This window comes from Leuciscus leuciscus (assembly GCF_965113295.1).
Source record: "Leuciscus leuciscus genome assembly, chromosome: 18".
In the NCBI taxonomy this organism is placed as follows: Eukaryota; Metazoa; Chordata; class Actinopteri; order Cypriniformes; family Leuciscidae; genus Leuciscus; species Leuciscus leuciscus.
In genome coordinates this window covers 20,489,927-20,509,495 of record NC_138742.1, presented here as the reverse complement: position 1 = coordinate 20,509,495, position 19,569 = coordinate 20,489,927, and the positions used below count along the sequence as shown (strand labels likewise).

The following is a 19,569-nucleotide window of genomic DNA, read 5'->3' as shown; positions in this document are numbered from 1 at the left end:
GATAGATAGATAGATAGATAGATAGATAGATAGATAGATAGATAGATAGATAGATAGATAGATAGATCTAAGTATAGATAGATCTAAGTATAGATAGATAGATAGATAGATAGATAGATAGATAGATAGATAGATAGATAGATAGATAGATAGATAGATAGATAGATAGATAGATCTAAATATCAATAGATAGATAGATAGATAGATAGATAGATAGATAGATAGATAGATAGATAGATAGATAGATAGATAGATAGATAGATAGATAGATAGATAGATAGATAGATAGATAGATAGATCGAAAACATACAGATGAAAACATAGGGAGTTATTGCAGATTTTCACCTCCTCCAGCTCATTGTAATGTACCTGTTATATAACATGTTCTCAACACTCACTTTATAGTGGTGTAATGTGGGTGACTGGAGTAGCACATATCCACCTCCCACGTCCCCTGCATGAACAACTTGACAGTCACCCAACACATGTTGATCTTAAAGTGATATAGTTCAACTAAAAATTCTGCCACTATTAATTCACATCCATGTCGTTCCAAAATTGTTTATTTTTCTTCTGTGGAACTTAGAAGAACGTATTTTGCCAATGGAATGGATACAATGGGCACCAAAACTGTACCAACATTCTTCAGAATATCTTATTTTGTGTTCGTAGAAGAGAGAAAGTCATAGTGGTTTTGAGTGAGTAAATTATGACAGAATTTTCATTTTTTAATGAACTGTTATTTTAAAGTTAGCAAGAAAAGGAAGTTGAGATTGTCTTTTATTCCCTATTGTGATGTATATACAAGTGAAACAGCTTGGACAAGAAAAAATGTAAGGCACACTTGATTTTGCAATGGGGAATTGATTAGGTGATTGTGGTTTGCTATTGGTGTGATCTCATGTAAGTGACAGTTTGTTCCGTCTTAACCGAAACACACATCTTCATTGACAATGAGAGGAGAAATTATTTTAATTAAACACTACGAGGGCACATGAATTAAAAATAATAATAATGTGCACGGATAAATAAATTTGATTAAATACTGCAATATTCCATAAAAACAAGAACTGTCAACTTTGATTTCATGGTGACTTTAAGGCCTAATAAGTATTGGCCACAAGAGGGCGCTGAACAGTTTTCTGCAAGGCAAGGCAAGACGACAAAAAGATGACCGTGGACATATTTACACATGGCTGTTTATTTATACACTTTTACATGATTATCATCATTACTATTTCTAAGCAAAAATGTTGATACAAGTACATACATACACGACAAGCTGTGTGTATCTTTTCAATGTTATTATACTCTCTCAGCTTAATATGAATAGACAGTTATCAGCAAGCCATTCATTGGTTGAATTCTCTGAAGAGTGTAAACACACTGCAGCAACCTTGGCTTCAACAGTGGTCTGGGTTTGAGGCGGGACTATATGTTTGTCTGGATATGGAGCAGAAATTACACACTGCGGCTTTAAGTCTAGCCTACTAATGTTTCTCAATCATGTGGCCGGATGCAAACTGCTTAGACTAGTCTTACACTCTAAAAACTGCAGGGTTAAAAAATAACCCAACCTTAACCCCACCACTGGGTCACTATTGGACAGAACCTGCGCTGGGTTGATTTGACCCAAGTGTTGGGTTTTAACATTTAACCCAGATTTCTTGGTCATTTATTTGACCCAACCAGTGGGTGAAATTAACCCGCTTGCTGGGTTAACTCTTTCTCGTGTGCTGGGGTATTTCCGGTCTCATTGCCTTAAAAATAAAAATAGTAACAAATATTTGTTATAAAATAAAACAAATGTAAAATAATTATTGTCTCTGTAATACAATAAACCAAAGAGGCCACTGTAAAAACAAAAAAACAAACAACTATATTTAATTGATTTTTTTAAACATTTTTAATAAAAAATCAAAATAAGTTATTCATTTTAACTCTAAAATGAGCTTGCTGCTACCACAACTTTTTTAAAATATAGGTAAATATTTCATATTAAAGTGGCGTGCTCCTCGAGTCAGAAGTGAAGAATTCAGAAAGTTCCGCAAAGAAGGAAAAACTAATAGACCAGTTGCTGGGTCAAAATAACCCAACCAGCTGTTTATTTGTGAATGACCCCCTAACAACTCATTTTACCAAGCATGAGCAACCCAAGAATGTGTTTATAGTACCCCAAACAACCCAGAATTTTGACCCGGCATAATCAACCCAACAAGTTGTTTACAGAAACAACCCAGCATTTTTTGGAGTGTGCAAGTTACTCATGTAATTTTTTACTTTAACACTGGTCAGGTTTTTTTTTTATGTCAGTAACAAAACAGTAAATTGGTCTAATTTGAATCCAAAAAGAAAGACTGGTTACCCCTTGACTAACTAATATATTTGTAAAAAAAAAGAAAAAAAAAAAGTTTTTTTTTTTTTTTTTTACCAAATCCTGGGTTGAGCCTTTTGGGTACATTTTTTGGGTTATTTTTTCAGTGTTTGAGTAGTTTTGTGTTACCCAGCTCCTGGGTCAGACATAACAACCCAATGTTTGGGTAGTTTTGTGTAACCCAGATCCTGGGTCAGATATAACAACCCAGGGGTTGAGTTATTTATCGCTGGCTTTTTGGGACTGTCTTCAGGAGAGAGCAGTGCAGCTCAGTCAAATTGGTGCATGTCTTCGGTAAAATACAGGTTTGTGTAAAAATATTTTATTTATACATTCATTGTTGTTCTGTATATCATTTCATTTTATGCAAAGCAACATACAGGATCCAGAATAGAAATACTTAGAAAGTTAAAATATGTTCTCAGAACTGTGCACTGATTGTTTATGGACAGGTTATGGAGTCAGTCATAGCATATTTCGGCAACGATTGAAGTGGTCTGAAGTTAGAAGCTCCCCCGCTAAACATGATACAAGCTCCGGCGCAAGATCCAGCGCCGTTATGGTGGAAACGGGACCACAGAGACTGGTCGATTTTACTTCTAATGTTTGTTAAACAAGCTTAAATTTATGCAATGTGTATTCAAAACTATATAAAATATGCTATACTGTAAAATATGATCAAAAAATTAAGGAATTATCATGCAAACCAGTAGTTGTGTTATTTCAATCCAGTGTTTTTTAGAGTGTAGCCTACTAGTTGGCCTGACTTGTTCTTAAGACACAGTCTTAACTGTGACTGTTTATGCAACTGGTCTTGAAACCACACTCACTACACACTTTAAATGTCTCCTTTATTCATCTCGAGTGTGTAAGATTTGTGAGATTCCAAAACAGTGTTGGAGTCCCTCCAGAACAGGACTGAGAAATATTCACCATGCACAATACAAAGCCTTTCCACTGAGATGGAAAACAAAACATGTTCATTATTAACAGTTCCACAACCTCTTAATGTTACAAAAGTAGTGGAATCCTTCTGTGACATGAGTGATTACTTCATAGGCTCAGTTCTTCTTCTCCTTTCATGCTGGTCTCTGTCCTGTACACGTCAAGAAAACAGGCAGTGATGGCACAGTTTAAACAGTTATTACAACCTAATGCAAAACTGGAACACAGTGTGAGAACATGAAGACATCACTGAATATGTTACTTAACATAGTGGTGTTGAAATGAATGCAAAGACTAAAATAAAATTAACCTTTTGTAAGTTTGAAAGAAGTTGCTTCCGTATAGCAGAAAGATGTGGCAACAAAAAAAATGTCAATAGTTCACTAAGAACATTGCTTATCTGTCATTATTTTATTAGTATGTAGAAAGAAGTAATGTATCACACATCAACCCCTCAACCCAGCCAGTTATTCTCGAAAAATAAACCTCTCAATGTTATACAAACAGAAACACATACCCTGCTTTCCTTAAAGCTTTCTGGATTTCCTGCCGTCGTTTTTCATTGATGGGATAGAAGAAAAAAATCACCAAGCTGATGAGCAACAGGCAGATGGGCACAGGAGCGAAGAGTACCCGCAGCGAGTATATCACCCCTGGATAATGTTTACAAGCACCAGGCTTGTATCCTGCGAAGCTGCAGAGTTAAGGATGAATGTTAACAAAGTATTGTGAAATCAGTCACAGAAGAAGGTTTTTGGGGGTTCAAATAAAAACTTTGTGCACAGGAGATGTTTAAAAATAACATTTGTTACCATTGTTGGCAAACAAAACACAATCTGATTAAAGGAAGCTCTTACTGTAGTACCAAAGTTGAGATTCCAACAGACATGCCTCCACCAAATTTGTTGAAGAAAACATAACAGGAGTAGAATAGTGGTTCTAGATCCTGGCAAGATGGGTTCTTGACTTTGAAGTCATCCACTACATCTGGCAGCATTGACCTAAAATAAACAATTAATCTGGTTTTATAGTATACCTATGGCATGTTCAATATATATAATTTGACGAAAAATACTGTAAAAAAATCAAAAACAGTATTATTGTGAAATCATTTTCAGTTTTCAGGTCTATTTTCAGCAGCAATTGCTCCAGTTTTCAGTGTCACATGATCCTTCAGAAATCATTCTAATAAGCTGATTTGTTGCTCAAGAAACATTTCTTATTATCAGTGTTGAAAACAGTTTTTGTGGAATGATAAATTTTTGATTTAATAAAAAGTTCAACCGTAAAGCATTTATTTGGAATTGAAATCTTTTGCAACAATGTAAAAGTCGTTACGGTCACTTTTGATTAATTGAATGTGTCCTTGATAAATAAAAGCATTAATTTCTAATCTTACTTAGCTTGACTATTCAGCTGGTAAGTCCCGCCCATCCGTAAAACCCCAAGTGGACCTCTAAGTTGAAAAATCATCAATGCAAGTGAATGTGAAAAAATAATAATTTTCTGGTCCCGTTTGAATTGTGCCATGAATGTGAACATATGTTGTCTGTGAATTTTTTATATAATTTTTCATGTTACGAGTTTATCAGTATATTGTATGATTCTTTGGCTAGCAGTTGTGGAAAAGACATAACGAGAAAGACTACATGTCGCCTATGTGACGTCACCCCATAACACATTTTCCCTCCACTTGTCAAATCACGGTGCTAATGCTGTGATAATCTATGGAGACAGATCGAGATGCCTGTGTGTTTTGTACCCAAATGTCACCATTCAAACCAAATGGGCTGTTCTTTCTTCAGATTCCCGTCTGATGTAAAAACTAGGTTGTAGTCCACAAAGTGCTCTCACACAAAGTCTAACCGTATCAAACTTCTACCCGCTAAATTGTAGCATTCTTCACACGAAAAATTATATTAAAAATTCACAGACAACATACTGTATGTTCACATTCATGGCAAAATTCAAACGGGACCAGAAAATAATTATTTTCTCACATTCACTTGCATTGACGATTTTTCAACCTAGAGGTCCAGTGGGGTTAGAGGAAAGGGCGGGACTTACCAGCTCTATGTGCATTACAGCATGGGAAGGGTGTGCTTTCCTAGTCATAGGGGACAAGTTTCCGGATAACATCATTCTGAATTGGCCCAACCACTGCCAAGAATATCATAGAATAATTCCCAGCTGACCTCTATCTGGGTTAGCGTAATGTCTCAATAATGCAAGAGGAGCTGCTGTGGAGTATGTGTTGGAGCAAGTAAGGGCTTTAACAATGAATGATATGATATTATGAAATAATGATATTTTATAAGGGTTACGTTACCAAGGGAGTAAAAAGAGGGCTGCCATACTTGTGCCGGCTAACATGGACATAATAATGAAGACGGGTAAATTACTTTTCACTTGGGATATCACAATTAGTGCTGGGATGTAAATCTGCAGAGGAGAGGAGAAGAGAAGGAAAGATAAAACCGTGGAAACAAATATACATCTTTAATTGTTAAAGGCATTAAAAAAACAATTCACAAAAAGTGGTGCTCACTGAAAGGCCGATGAATATTGTGGTCTTCTTGCCTATTTTGACCAATAATGTCTGCCACACTGGGATTGATATTGTGGCTGCTGTCTGTAGAAGAGCAGAAAGGATAATATTTATATATCCCTTCAAATTAACAGCTAAACCTGCCTGAATATTGTATAATTTTACATGTGTTTAAGATAAAACATTCAAAAACATATAAGTTGTTGTGCTTTAATATAATTTTAAAATGTAATTAATATAATATAATACTTCATGTTGTAACATCAAAATGAATGGGTCAAGTTTTCTATTTAATTTGATACTATTTAACAGGTAAAGCAGCCTGACACCTTTTTTAGATCATGCAGGAATAGCTACTTGCAATACTTCATACTATAAACTTTTGAAATAATGGATACCTCACCAATAATATGAGAACAAGATGCTGAAAATATTTTCCCATATCTGCTGCATGAGTACAGAAGAGGGCGAAATTTCCCTGAGCCATCTGAAACAAATATTCTTATCATCACGACTACAGGCATACTTTATAAATTCAATTTTTTGTCTCTACTGTATGACTAATATAAAAACTATAATACATAACAGGGCATCTTTCTAGGCAATACAAACATGTTCATTTTGGTATATTAACTATAAACACTTCAAAATAAATTCATGATTTAAACAGATAAACGTCTGACCTGGAAGGCAAGTGAAGCAAAGAGGAAGCCAAATACAAGCCGCACATAAGGAGTGTGTCCCCATATCATCTTCATACCAGTAAGATAGGAGATATTTATACGGTCCAGTTTACTCAGAGGGGCTAAAGTAAAATGTAGACACATGCAAATCATTGAATTACTCTAGACGTCACTGCATCTAGTCATTTGTCCCCAAAAATAAATAAAGTGTTTGAAACTGATGTGGTAGGCTACTATTAGTGAAGCTTGAAAGAACATGTGGCATGGTATTTGAACTCATGTTATTTCATTTGGACTTACCCAACTGCTCCTTTACTCCAAGAAAAAGCACGAGGCAGCACAAAAAGTACAGCATTCCTAATATCAGTGCACCAGTCATATAGGCGGTTCTCTGTAGAAATTACAAGACAAATGGCATTATACCTTTCAAAACACTTTAATTCTGCATGGACAAATTCATTTTCTAACATTACAAAAGATTTATATTTCAAATAAATGTTGTTCTTTTAAAATTGCCATCAGTCCAAGAATACTGACAAAAATGTATGATGGTTTCTACAAAAATATTAAGCAGCATAACTATTTTCAAGATTGCTAATAATAAGAAATGTTTCTGAAGCGTCAAATCATCATATTAGAATGATTTCTGAAGGATGTGACACTGAAGACTGGAGTAATGATGCTGAAAATTCTGCTTTGCATCACAGGAATATGATAGAAAATGGTTATTTTAAATTGTAATAATATTTCACAATATTACTGATTTTACTGTATTTCTGATCAAATAAATGCAGCCTGAATAGTAGTGTTCATTCAACTAAATCTACAAAGCTTAAAATATCTTGTCTAAAGAGTCTAATTCCTATTCCTGGAAATAAAACAGAAGTTACTTTGTTGCTGAATTTAGACATACATTTTATGGTTTATAATATGATATTTAAAGCCTATTGGAGGCATGCGTTGCACAGGCACTGCATTTTCTGGTACAACACTTCCAGAGAAAGGCCCTACGTTTGCTCAAAACAGAAAGCAGATTATCTTCTACACATGACTGAATTATGGATTTAAGAAAAATAGATTGCCTTAATAGTTTGCAGTCAATATGTGTGGCCATTTCACAAGCAATAACTAATAAGAACTTCTACTATATCCGTTAATGTGCTTGACACAATGGTAAAAGGGTATTTTCTGTGCCTCACTGTATTTTGTAGAGATATGTCATCTGTGTGGTTCCCAGAAGGCCCACCCGTGCCATTCTGTAAGTTGCATGCGTGTGTTTTTTTGGCATGGTGCACCCCCACTATCTGACCCTGAATGGCAGCTCCCGCCAGGGTGGCGAACACTTCCATGCCCATTCCTGTATCGTGACAGAGAGCAAAGGTCTTGACTGTTTTCTCTTTTAAACAGGAAACAGATTTCAGTTAAGGTTATAGCCTTTAAATCCAAGTAAATATAGATAAATCCCGATAGATTCCACTGTATCCTGCTTACAAATAATAATAATAATAATAATAAGGTAGAAGAGAGGAAGTTTCTTCATTAATAAATTTGATCACTCTTTCTATTTATTGCTCTCTCTATGTCAACGCTTTTTCAAAACTCAAGAAAACATTCAAAGTTTTTCTTTTTGGAATTTCTTTGAATTTAATCATTTAAATTTTACTTCCTTTCTCAATTCAAATTCTGGAATTTAATAGGCATTCTAAATTCAATTCTGAAAGGCATACAACACTTTTATTACACTGAACAAATGATTTGTAATTAGCCTATTTCTTTTGAATGCTTTTGAATGTCCAATCTTTGGAAATGTCTAGATTATCAGCCATTTTTTGTCACTGTAAATGACAGATGAAGGCTGTAATGGCCACAGCCACAGGATATGAAAAGTTAAGATGCATGACAATTCTATCAACTTGCCCCACACTTATCTCCTACAAAAGCTATTTGGTGCTTGAACCACAATGATTGTCATTTGAGGCTATATTTTCTTACTGTAACCAGTGGCTGAGTCTCGGTCCTTCTCATTCCCCCCCAGAAACATGTTGAGGGAAGAATACGGCACATGGTAGCACTGAGCAAGACAGAAAGAGAAAGAAATGTTTCGGATTGTGAACTTTTGAATCAAATTACACGTTATACTAGCAAACATAGCTGTTTGAAAACTACAGTAATGAGTACTATATTTAATCACCATAAGTACTTCAGAGGAAAGAGCTTAGCACAATAGTGACACTGTATTTTTGTTCGCAATGTAAAATGAATTCAAATTCTAAAGCATTATTACCTCAATTCAAAAACAAATTTAAATTGGGTCATCCCCCTAAGCAGGAAATGTCCTTAACAGCTGAATTTTTTTTAACGCTGAATGTGTAAAACAACTGAAAACTGAGGGCAGATAATAGTAATAGTGGGCTTACACTCATGAAGGTGTCAAACAGACAGCACCATATGAAGTACCAGCTGAAACTGAAGGCAGAGGACATGGTGTCCTGTGGGGTATACCAGAGCATGACGTACGATAGGACCCCAAGTGGCATAGTGAAAACAATCCTGTGTAAAGGGGGTGGATCACATAATGATGCACATTAGGCATATAAAAAATAAAAAAATATATATATATAAAAAAAGACACAATCCTCATTTATATGCTCAAAATATGTAGTATACATGTAAACTCTGGTCTGATTTTAGGAAGTGCTTCACACTTAGTCAGATATTAACCAGTACACTCACTCACCAAGGAATAAGTTTACCAATTCTGGTCCGGCCACTCTTGCTCACAGCATATCCAATCAGAGGATCCGTAATGGCATCCCAAGCTCGACCGAGGAAGAGGATGATGGATGCAGAGAAAGCTTCCATCTATGAAAAACATTTGACCAGAAGAAAATTACTTATTTCTCATAAAACACTCATTATACCACATTATTGTAAAAAATAATATGTAATATGTATAATATGTAAATACTTTTGTAATAAAAAATAATCGTTTACTTATAAAACAATGTTTTAAGAAGTTGTTAAAGTACAACATATATTAACTTTCACAGAAGATTTCACATACTCTGTTTTTTACTTCCTGTGCTAACAGTTCAGTAAAAAGTGTTAAGTGTGTGGCATGCAAACATGACATGCAAATTGAGGAAGAGTTGAAATAGACCATGATGCATTTAATAAATGCTCAGTTGTTCTAACTACAGCTCACACAGTGATTGTCTCTAACGAATGCCCAAAAACTCCCTCAAATAGCCCATAAAGAAAATGAATGTGCAGGGTTTGAAACTACAACCTTTAATTTATCAGTCTAGATCCTTTAACCACAACGGGATGTTTTTATTGTCTTATTGTTTGTATTCACTATAATTTTTTGGTTCGATTTTAATGGAAATAAAGCTCAGTTAAGTTATACAGCAGACTGGATTATATTTAGTTCAAAAGAAATCAAACAATATAATGTCGCACATTCACACATTGAAAAAGCAGAACTATCATTATTACGTAAACAATTGGCACATTTTGTATTATTAAACAAATAACATTCATATTACTGTTGTATAGGGTGATTTCCTGCATCACTAACCAGACTAATGGGTGTGGTAGTGTTAAAAATCTAAATGTTTTTTCCTTTATGTATAATTTATGAATCTTTTTTTTTTTCAGAAGGTCAATGTATTAGGTATATCCAAGGCCGCTTTAATGCACGGGCTTACCTGGGCTGAAGCCCAGGGGCCTCCCAAGTTCAGGGGCCTCCCATGTTCAGGTTCATGATGAGCTGAAAAGGTCATATTGTTTTAACTTGTCAGATTTTGTCGCTGTATGTCGCTAGTCGCTTGTGGGCGTTGGTAGTGCTGTCGCTCTAATGTTATTGTTATGGTGCGTTCACACCAAACGCGAATAGAGCGTCAGGCGCGAGTGATTTCAATGTTAAGTCAATGCAAAGATGCGTTTACGCACGTCTAGAGGTCCCGCGGCACGAATGTGAGGCGTTACGGTGCGTGTCCTGGTGTCCACTACTATGGCGTTCCGATCGGCTCTTTATTATGACTTTGCTACATGCACTCGTCTCAATGAACGTCTCACTCAACGTCTTATTATTATTTTTTTTTCTGCTATTTATTCCATTCATTTTAAGACGCAGACGTGACGCAGACGTCACGCAGACGTCACGCTGACGTCACGTAAATCACGCGTGGCAGTGAAGTGTCCAGTCAGACGTCACGCGTCATTCACGTGTGGCAGTGAAGTTATTATTTTTTTTTTTCTCTAACACGTATTTAACACGTATTTAACACTCGACTCAGCACAGCTCAGTGCAGTGTGCCAGCGGTTGCGATCGGTTCTTTAATATGACTGTGCAACATGCACTCGTCTCAATGAACGTGACACTTGCGTCTGTCTTATAACGTGACGTCTGCGTCTGTGATTTATTTATTGGATATTGTGTGTGTGTGTGTGTGTGTGTGTGTGTGTGTGTGTGTGTGTGTGTGTGTGTGTGTGTGTGTGTGTGTGTGTGTGTGTGTGTGTGTGTGTGTGTGTGTGTGTGTGTGTGTGTGTGTGTGTGTGTGTGTGTGTGTTGTTTAACCCACATTTTGAGGGCCAAATGCCCCCTACAAAGATAGAAATATGAAGAAACAAACTTGATATAGGCTATTGCATTTTTATAGCTTATTGTTAGGGTTGTTATTGTGTTTTTAATTTTTTATAGTTTTAAAAGGCCTAGGCTACAGCACTTTGGTAAACTAGAAAACAGACAACTCGATCGTGCAAACACTGTTTCTGTAGATCCTTTAAATAGAAGAATAGAATTGAAAAATAGGCTATATTTTTTATATATAAGTCACCTGTGGTGAAAAAAAAAACGACTGTAAACTTTTTTTTTTTAAATAGTTTGTAAACTATTATTTGACTTTTTGTTTATGACGTTTTGCCCCTTTATTAAACATTTAAAATATTCACAAATTAATATGGATTTTCTTTTTAGATTTTACTGGTTTTCTAAGGCCAAATTATTTTCCCGCAGGGCTGAATGAGAAGAGCCATCTCTGGAAACATACAGAGAGCTGATTTAGGCTATAGGTGGTTTATAGGCTAATGATAATAAATGTGTCTGAAAAAATAACGAGGCATTTTAATTGTTTTTATTAATAAACTAGTATTTTCTAATCAGTGTCGGCTGCAAACATATCCATCTCCGCTGTAAAGCGGATGCGCCTTTAGATAGAAATGCACCGTTCATGCGGATTATCAGACAGTATTTGCTTTCGATTCAAATTTGTTCGTTTAAAATTGGACATTTCAAGCTTTATTTTGTTTCAGTTCATTTTTGAGATGCGCTCCAGTTCACGGAGATCATGAAAGCGCGCCTGATTGTTTTCTTTTATTTCACGAAATCAAAACGTTTTCTTGTTATTTTGAGTTTACTCAAATAAAAGTAGTTGCAAATTATGTATTATTATTTTCTATATGACCATAAATTATGAGCATTTTAAGTTGTTTCCACTGTTGATAGGAAAATACAAGTGTTCGCGCCCGCGCCTCCGTGCCACGCAGTGCGCGCTCCACTCCGCACAAACCATTGGATATGCGTCAAAATATTGTGTTGATTTGTGATTATCAAATAAAACCCTGTATTATTATTGTCTAACCTGTATTATGACTGACATATGACGAATTGCTTTGTTCCTTTTTTCGATAAAAGCGTCTTGTAAATATTGTTTGTTCTTTATTTTTTCTTTATTTGTTGTCATTGTTATAAATAACAACGAAATAACATCAGAGAATCTTACAATATAAGTGCAATAAAAACTCCATAAAGTGCAATCCGTTATATAACCAGTCGACAGGGAAATAACAATTGTATAAACAATATACTATGGATTGTGAGATGTAGAAAATAGTACAGCAATGCATTCCCAACTATTAAAGTTGTGTAGAGAGAGAATTTTGGTGTATTTGGTGGGGTGGGTATAAATTGGAGGAATATTTTTTTTCGGCCCGTCCTCACTAGAACAGCAAGCGATACGTTGTTAATTATTGTATATTGTGTATTAAGTGGAATACTTTAAATTGTCTTAGCGTGCATGCTTAAAGTGATTCTCAATTGTAGCGGGTCCAGGAAAAACGAGGCCCTTTAAAAAAAGTTATATATCTTCATTACCTAGAGATAAAATTAGGGTATACAAAATACTAAAAGTAGTCAAAACGCATAACAGAACATATATATATATTTTTTTTTTACAATATTATGTGCTTATTATTTTCAATTAACGAAATGTCAATCTTCATCTTTATAACAGAAGATAGCTACAATACAACAATCTTCAAGATACAGTATAATCTTCACATATAAAGGATTGCCACCTTTAAAACAGTCCTTTTCGTTTAGGAACAAGCAATGCAGAAATACATAGCATATTAATTTAATCTCTTTTTTTCGTTCATTTACTAATTAGGCTATATATGTTAACTCAACTAATGCAATGTAAATAACTGGATAATTACTATCCAATAAATAATAAGTAAAAAATGTCAAATAAATGTATTGATTAGAGTTGCCATAGATAAAGATTTTTGTAGTCAACTAGTAGTAATTTATTTAAGCAATTAGTCGACTAATCGCACGTTTATATTAATTAAATACTGGGTGCATGCATGGTAGGCTATAGCTCAAGCGCACGCATAAATCTTGCTGCAAAGCACCAGCAAAAGTAGGCTAATTATAATAAATGTGTCTGAAAAAATAAAGAGGCATTTTAATTGTTTAAAGTGTTTTTTTATTTTTTATTCGTGTCTGCAAACATATCTCCTCCGCTGCGGATGCGCCTTAGAGAGAAAGACACTTTCGATTTGAACTTGTTCATTTAAAAGTAGCCATTTCAAGTATATTCCTCAAGTCTGACTGTGAGGCAGTAGGGCCTACACTGTTTCAGTTCATTTTTGAGACGCGCTCCAGTTCACGGAGATCATGCGGCTGATTGTTTTATTTTATTTTACAAAAGCACAATGTTTTCTTATTATTGTGAGTTTACAGCTATTACAGGCTATTTTAAGTTGCTCCCACTGTTGATAGGAAAGTGTTCGCGCCCGCGCCTCCGTGGCATGCAGCAAGCGCGCTCCACACTTCGCACAAACACTGGATATGCGTCAAAATCTTGTGTTTATATGTGATAATCTTATATTATGACTGACATTTGACGAATTGCTTTGTTCCCATTTAGGATAAAAGCGTCTTCTAAATATGTAGCCTAGACTAGCCTGCATATTAATAATGAATTATTATTATTTGCGTTTTTACCTAACTATAAATGAGTTCAGTAGGCTAATGTTTTTCATGAAATAATTTATGAATGTTTTATTTTTATAACCTAACCTTTTACAGTTTTGGAAATGTTTAAGAAATTCAAATAATAAATAGACACACCGTTTTATGACTCTTACTGTCCAAGCAGGACATGAACTGGGCCGGGTTTCCCGATAACGATGTATCTTAGCTCTTAAGAGCGCTTTCTACGTGCAAGGTTACGAACGCTCGCAGCAATTCCACGAGCGTTTCCCAAAAATGCACTTAACATGAACGCGCGAGAATGCGCTCTACGTGCTACTTAAGAGTCGCTGTCCATCCGTGAAGTGCTGAAACATAACCTTATATGGAACGTTTAACCTAATAATTGTCATCTGTTGTGGATTAGCAATCAAGACAAGTCTATATAAAGCACCTACAGGCGGAGGCACTGACAAAATAGCTAAAAAATAAAATAAAAAATAAAGATTCCTTTCAAAAAGATGAAATTAATGTCCTTTTAGAGGAGATAGAGTGAAACAAAGATGTAATTTTTAACAGATTAAAAGGATTTCTTTTATTTATTTTTTGTTCATTCATTTAATTTTGATTAAAATTATTAGATTAAATTATTTCTATTTTTTGTTTTGTTTTCTGACCTTTTTAATTATTTAATTTATACATTAATTTAACCAACAACAAAAAAAGAGTAATAAAGTGTACAATAAAGTACAATCAAACCTTATATTGCATTTGAATAAAGTTAAAGGTGTAATCTGTCGGTTGTCCTGCAGGTGTCCTCATAAATCTGTCTTCTTACGATGAACTTGGTGATGTACGATTACTCCAGAGCACTCGTAGATCTACGAAGATTTTCAAGTGCTACTTAAGCTACGATGCTTTTGGGAAACAGACCGTAATATTAAGATCAGTCGTACGATCGTTTTTACGATCAACTTAGGCTTACGATGCTTTTGGGAAACGCAGCCCTGATCGATTATCTCTTTTAGTTACAGTGCATGAATGAATATCAGGATATGTTGACAAGAAACAATGGCAAACAAATATTTTAACATGAACATTTGGAATAAAAGCTATACATAAGCAAGGTAAAATCACTTAATTGCTAATAAAATACAACTGAAGATCAGTGGGAAAAAATAATAAAGAATGAGTGTGTGGAATGTGCTGGAAACCGCCCTTGCAGCAGACTATGGCAGACGCAGACGTCACGTTCGGCACACGAACGAGTGATGTGGCAGACGCAGACGAGACGTTCGGCAGACGCAGACGTCACGTCCGGCACACGAACGAGTGATGTGGCAGACGCAGACGAGACGTTCGGCAGACGCAGACGTCACGTTCGGCAGACGCAGACGTCACGTTCATTGAGACGAGTGCATGTTGCAAAGTCATATTAAAGAGCCGATCGGAACGCCATACACTACAGCGGCAAAAGTCCGCTCAGTGCCGCTGGCAACGCTGTAACGTCTCCGCTTTGGGGTGTGTCTGTTGCGAGTGTGTTTAATCTAAGTTTTTTTCAACACACGGACAGTATCATCAGCGATGCACGCGATTACATTTAGAAATAGACAAGCTTTGTTTTCCAAATGTACCAAGCAATGATCCTTTCAATTTAATAAACCCAGCCAATATAATCACAATGAACACATCCAAAATAAAATCTTTAACATGTATAGGCTATAACAACTGACAAAGCGTCTAATTTGTAAACAAAATGATTTACGCACTAAATCCAGCATAAACTCACTGAGACTGTCGACAGTTTCTTTTCCATGCATCATTTTATTATATCCATGTTTGTGGTTAGTTACAGTAAATCATATAAAACAGTGAAATCGCCCCTGAACTCTTCTGTCTTGCCTGCACTGCACTCGAGACGGTGACGGGAGCTGAGCTACACTGAAAGGCTTCTTTCCTATTGGTTGTCGCTCGCGAAAATCGCTTCTCATTTGCGTAAAGTTGAAATTTAGTTGCTGTGTGTGGTTGTTAAATAAAGTGTATTGTGTTTATGTGCTCAGTGATATGTTAATAACCATATTAAAATTTAAAACAATATAAAAAAACTCACTGTTGTAGGTCTCGAAAGAAATGAATGCATTCTGTGATGTAGATTACCTAGATATTACACTTTTTTAAAATGAGACTCTATAAATCGAGGGGATGGGGGGCCTACAAAACCTCTCAGCCCCGGGGCCTAACATTAGGTTAAGGCGGCTCTGGGTATATCATGTTTCACTAAGAGTGTCTGACAGGCTGCTATGAAAGTGAATTTGTACAGAGGACATAATATGGTGTTCACCACTGACAGCTGCTGAAGAAGATCACATTATTTGATTATTTGATTATTTTATACTCACCTTCACAACATCCAGTAAAAAGATCTGCATGAAAAAGCCCTTGGCGGTTGCAGTCATTTGATAAGGCATTCCTCCAATGGCATAGCACAGTTTCCTGGACAAAGGGATGCCTGGAGTTATCTGCACGAGATTAACATGTAAGCATCAATATCACATGTGAATGCTTTAGTGAATGAGGTGAATTACTTATTCTCATGTCGTTCTAAACCCGTAAGACTTTCGTTCATCTACGAAACAGAAGATTGAAGATCTTTTTGATGAAATCTGAGAGCTTTCTTTCCCTTCATAGACAGCTATACAACTACTATGTATAGAGAATGGGGCAAGAAGGGCGGGGCCCAGAGCCATGGGAATGGAGCGAGGCCAGTGGCGCGATTGCTATTGCTGTGTGAACTCCGCGGTGCTATCGAGCTAAGCCGACTCTACTGCCATAGACACTCGAGGTGGTGGGCTGGAGTGACTTGCCGGGGAGACGGACAAACTCGCTGCCGGCCGCCTGTTGTGTAGGGGCGGCTGCAGTCAGAGAGGGAGTGGAATAGTGGCCGCCATTTGCTGAGGCCGGAGCCTGCTGCCATCCACCATCATGGGGAGGAGCAGGGAACGGGAGACTGCAAATATGACCCTAACCTGGGGTAAAACACCAACTATTTGGCAAACTGTTAAGCCCTAATTCAATTCAGCTGGACAGCACAGTCAGTCAACTGTGACTGAGACACTTCACTTTTATAGCATTATACCTGTATATACATGCAGTCATTTACAAACAAAATTTAGGCCATCATTGGAAAAGTTCAAGAGTTATGCTGTTCATGTTATTTAATTTCAAATAGCAGATCAAAAATGTTTTGTTGTGCTATAGTATAATATATTACTTATTTTCAATACAATATTTGCAAAAAAAAATTATTTATATGAAAAACATGGGGTGTCCAAAAACTTTTGACTGGTAGTGTATGTGAATAAAAGCCTAAATTTAATCTGTTTATCATATAAAGCGACCGTATCTCTTCAGGAAATTTGGAATAAACTCAATTCATATGAATTAGTTTTACGATCTCTCTATGAACTTTTTGAAGCATCAAAGTGTCAGTTGCGTAGCTGATAATGGAGGGACAGAAATCTCTCAGATTTAATCAAAAAAATATCTTAATTTGTGTTTAGAAGATTAACTGGTTTTATGGGTTTGATACGACATGAGGGTGCGTAATGACAGAAATTAAATTTTTGGGTGAAAATTTTAACAAGAAAAAATATAAATAGGCTACATATTTGATATTTTGGTAACACTTTATTATATTATTTTACAGTGTCCTTGTTACACGTTACATATATAAACTGTGCACAATTACATGCAACCAACCCTAAACCACACCCTAACCCTATAGTAAGTAGGCTAAGTAGTTAATTATTATTACTCAGTACATAAATATATAATTACACTGTAACACGGACACCTTAAAATAAAGTGTAACCGATTTTTTTTCGGTTACACTTTATTAAGTCACCAGCAAAATGAGCATACTCACATGCCAATTGGCCAACTGTTTCTAAATTTGTTCCAACATATTTTAGAGTTTCCATGTTGCCGAAGCCATGTAAGTTATTTACATACTAAACCCACTGATGTTTACAAATTCTCTTTAAAAGTGATATGTCATACTTGCTGATTGTCGTCATTTTCAGTCGGGCAGTTTATGCTGTCATCTATTCGATTGTTCAGTATAGTCCCATTATTGTTGGCCATCCTTCAGTTTTCGTGAAAAAGAGTTGTAGGCTACGTTAGATTTTCTAGGGCTTTTATACTTGATGCAAAGTAGGCGCGGCTAGTTCCTCTACGAAAGCAGTTGAGAATGCCCATTGTCCAGAAAATTTCTCAATATTATAACGACATTTGTATTCTCTCTAGCTTACAATAATTGTTCTGATACAAATACCGAGTCAAAAGTTGTGCTTTCTCTAAGAGTCTTTTATTATTGTTGTTGTTGTTGTTGTTGTTTTGCAATCTCTTCATTTAGATTTTTCTTTTCTTCTAACTCTCTTCTCCAAATGTTTAATCGCATTGCTGTTGGATGAATAGGCTAATTGTATCCAAAGGTAGAACTGTGTTCTCAGGACATGCATATATTTTTTTCTTAAACGTCAGTTTGGGGCAAGTTGTCACGTGTTTTAAACCTAAATCTTCTTTCTTGGGCAACTTTATCTTCTTTCCTAGAAAGCAGATACTTGCTTTCTAGCAATTCATAGAAAGCAGAAATATTATGACATTACATTCTTGGGGTGATCACGGGTCATTATAACATAGCTTAAATTTATAGCATTTATTTCCAACAATTTAGCAGTCTCTAGTCTTATGGCAAGCCGTTTTAACATTTAATCATTTAAACCGACTAGTCTCTATTTTCATGCTACTAGTACTTATTTTTTTAGATACTAGTATCTATTCCATTAAGTACTAGTACTTATTCATTAGCTACTAGTGCTTATTCTTTAGGTACTAGTGCCTATTCTTTAGATACTAGTGCTTATTCTTTAGGTACTAGTACTTATTCAATAGATACTAGTACTTATTCATTAGATACTAGTACTTATTCATTAGATACTAGTACTTATTCATTAGATACTAGTTCTTATTCATTAGATACTAGTACTTATTCATTAGATACTTGTACTTATTCATTAGATACTAGTACTTATTAATTAGATACTAGTACTTATAAATTAGCTACTAGTACTTATTCAATAGATACTAGTACCTATTTATTAGATACTAGTACTTATAAATTAGCTACTAGTAATTATTCAATAGATACTAGTACCTATTTATTAGATACTAGTATTTATTCCGAATGTTACTAGTAAGATTTTTTATTTTACTAGTCACAACTGCTTTTTTATATGGCATGTTACTAGTAAGATTTTTTATTTTACTAGTCACAACTGCTTTTTTACTCGTCTTATGTTATGACTAGTCAGAAATGCCACTGGATAGTTCAATTAAAAATCTTACTAGTAAAATAAAAAATCTTACTAGTAACATTTGGAATAAATACTAGTATCTAATAAATAGTTACTAGTATCTATTGAATAAGTACTAGTAGCTAATTTATAAGTACTAGTATCTAATTAATAGGCACTAGTATCTAATGAATAAGTACTAGTATCTAATGAATAAGTACTAGTATCTATTGAATAAGTACTAGTATCTAATGAATAAGTACTAGTATCTATTTAATAGGTACTAGTATCTAATGACTTAGTACTAGTGTTTATTGAATACATACTAGTATCTAGTAATAGTTACTAGTATCTAAAAAATAAGTACTAGTACCTAATAAATAACTACTAGTATCTAATATATA

The 19,569-nt window shown here is 35.2% G+C and overlaps 1 protein-coding gene across 2 annotated transcripts; it reads right to left on the bottom strand.

Moving 5' to 3' along the window:
• Window positions 1–1,181: 1,181 nt before the first annotated feature.
• On the bottom strand, window positions 1,182–18,059 carry LOC309480005 (sodium-dependent lysophosphatidylcholine symporter 1-like). 2 transcript variants are annotated; one of them, XM_082144356.1, is made up of 14 exons: window positions 17,871–18,059; window positions 16,211–16,330; window positions 9,288–9,412; window positions 8,968–9,100; window positions 8,543–8,621; window positions 7,750–7,907; window positions 6,851–6,941; window positions 6,551–6,672; window positions 6,271–6,354; window positions 5,868–5,951; window positions 5,649–5,761; window positions 4,177–4,320; window positions 3,837–4,013; window positions 1,182–3,470 (listed from the first exon to the last, which is right to left on the bottom strand). In XM_082144356.1, the coding sequence occupies exons 1-14, from the start codon at window positions 17,952–17,954 to the stop codon at window positions 3,428–3,430; spliced, it is 1,557 nt and encodes a 518-aa protein (XP_082000482.1). In that variant the 5' UTR covers window positions 17,955–18,059; the 3' UTR covers window positions 1,182–3,427. The 2 variants fall into 2 exon arrangements, with proteins under 2 accessions (XP_082000482.1, XP_082000483.1); XM_082144357.1 differs by having other exon boundaries at window positions 16,211–16,304; window positions 17,871–18,024.
• Window positions 18,060–19,569: the final 1,510 nt, after the last annotated feature.

Bases quoted from the DNA above. Each gene is read 5' to 3' on its own strand.
- LOC309480005 (XM_082144356.1), bottom strand. From the start codon at position 17,954: ATGGCCAACAATAATGGGACTATACTGAACAATCGAATAGATGACAGC. The intron at 8,622-8,967 runs GTAAGCCCACTA...TGTCTTGCTCAG, and splicing joins TGTTTGACACCTTCATGAGT to TGCTACCATGTGCCGTATTC. The intron at 3,471-3,836 runs GTATGTGTTTCT...TGACGTGTACAG, and splicing joins AAAGCTTTAAGGAAAGCAGG to GACAGAGACCAGCATGAAAG.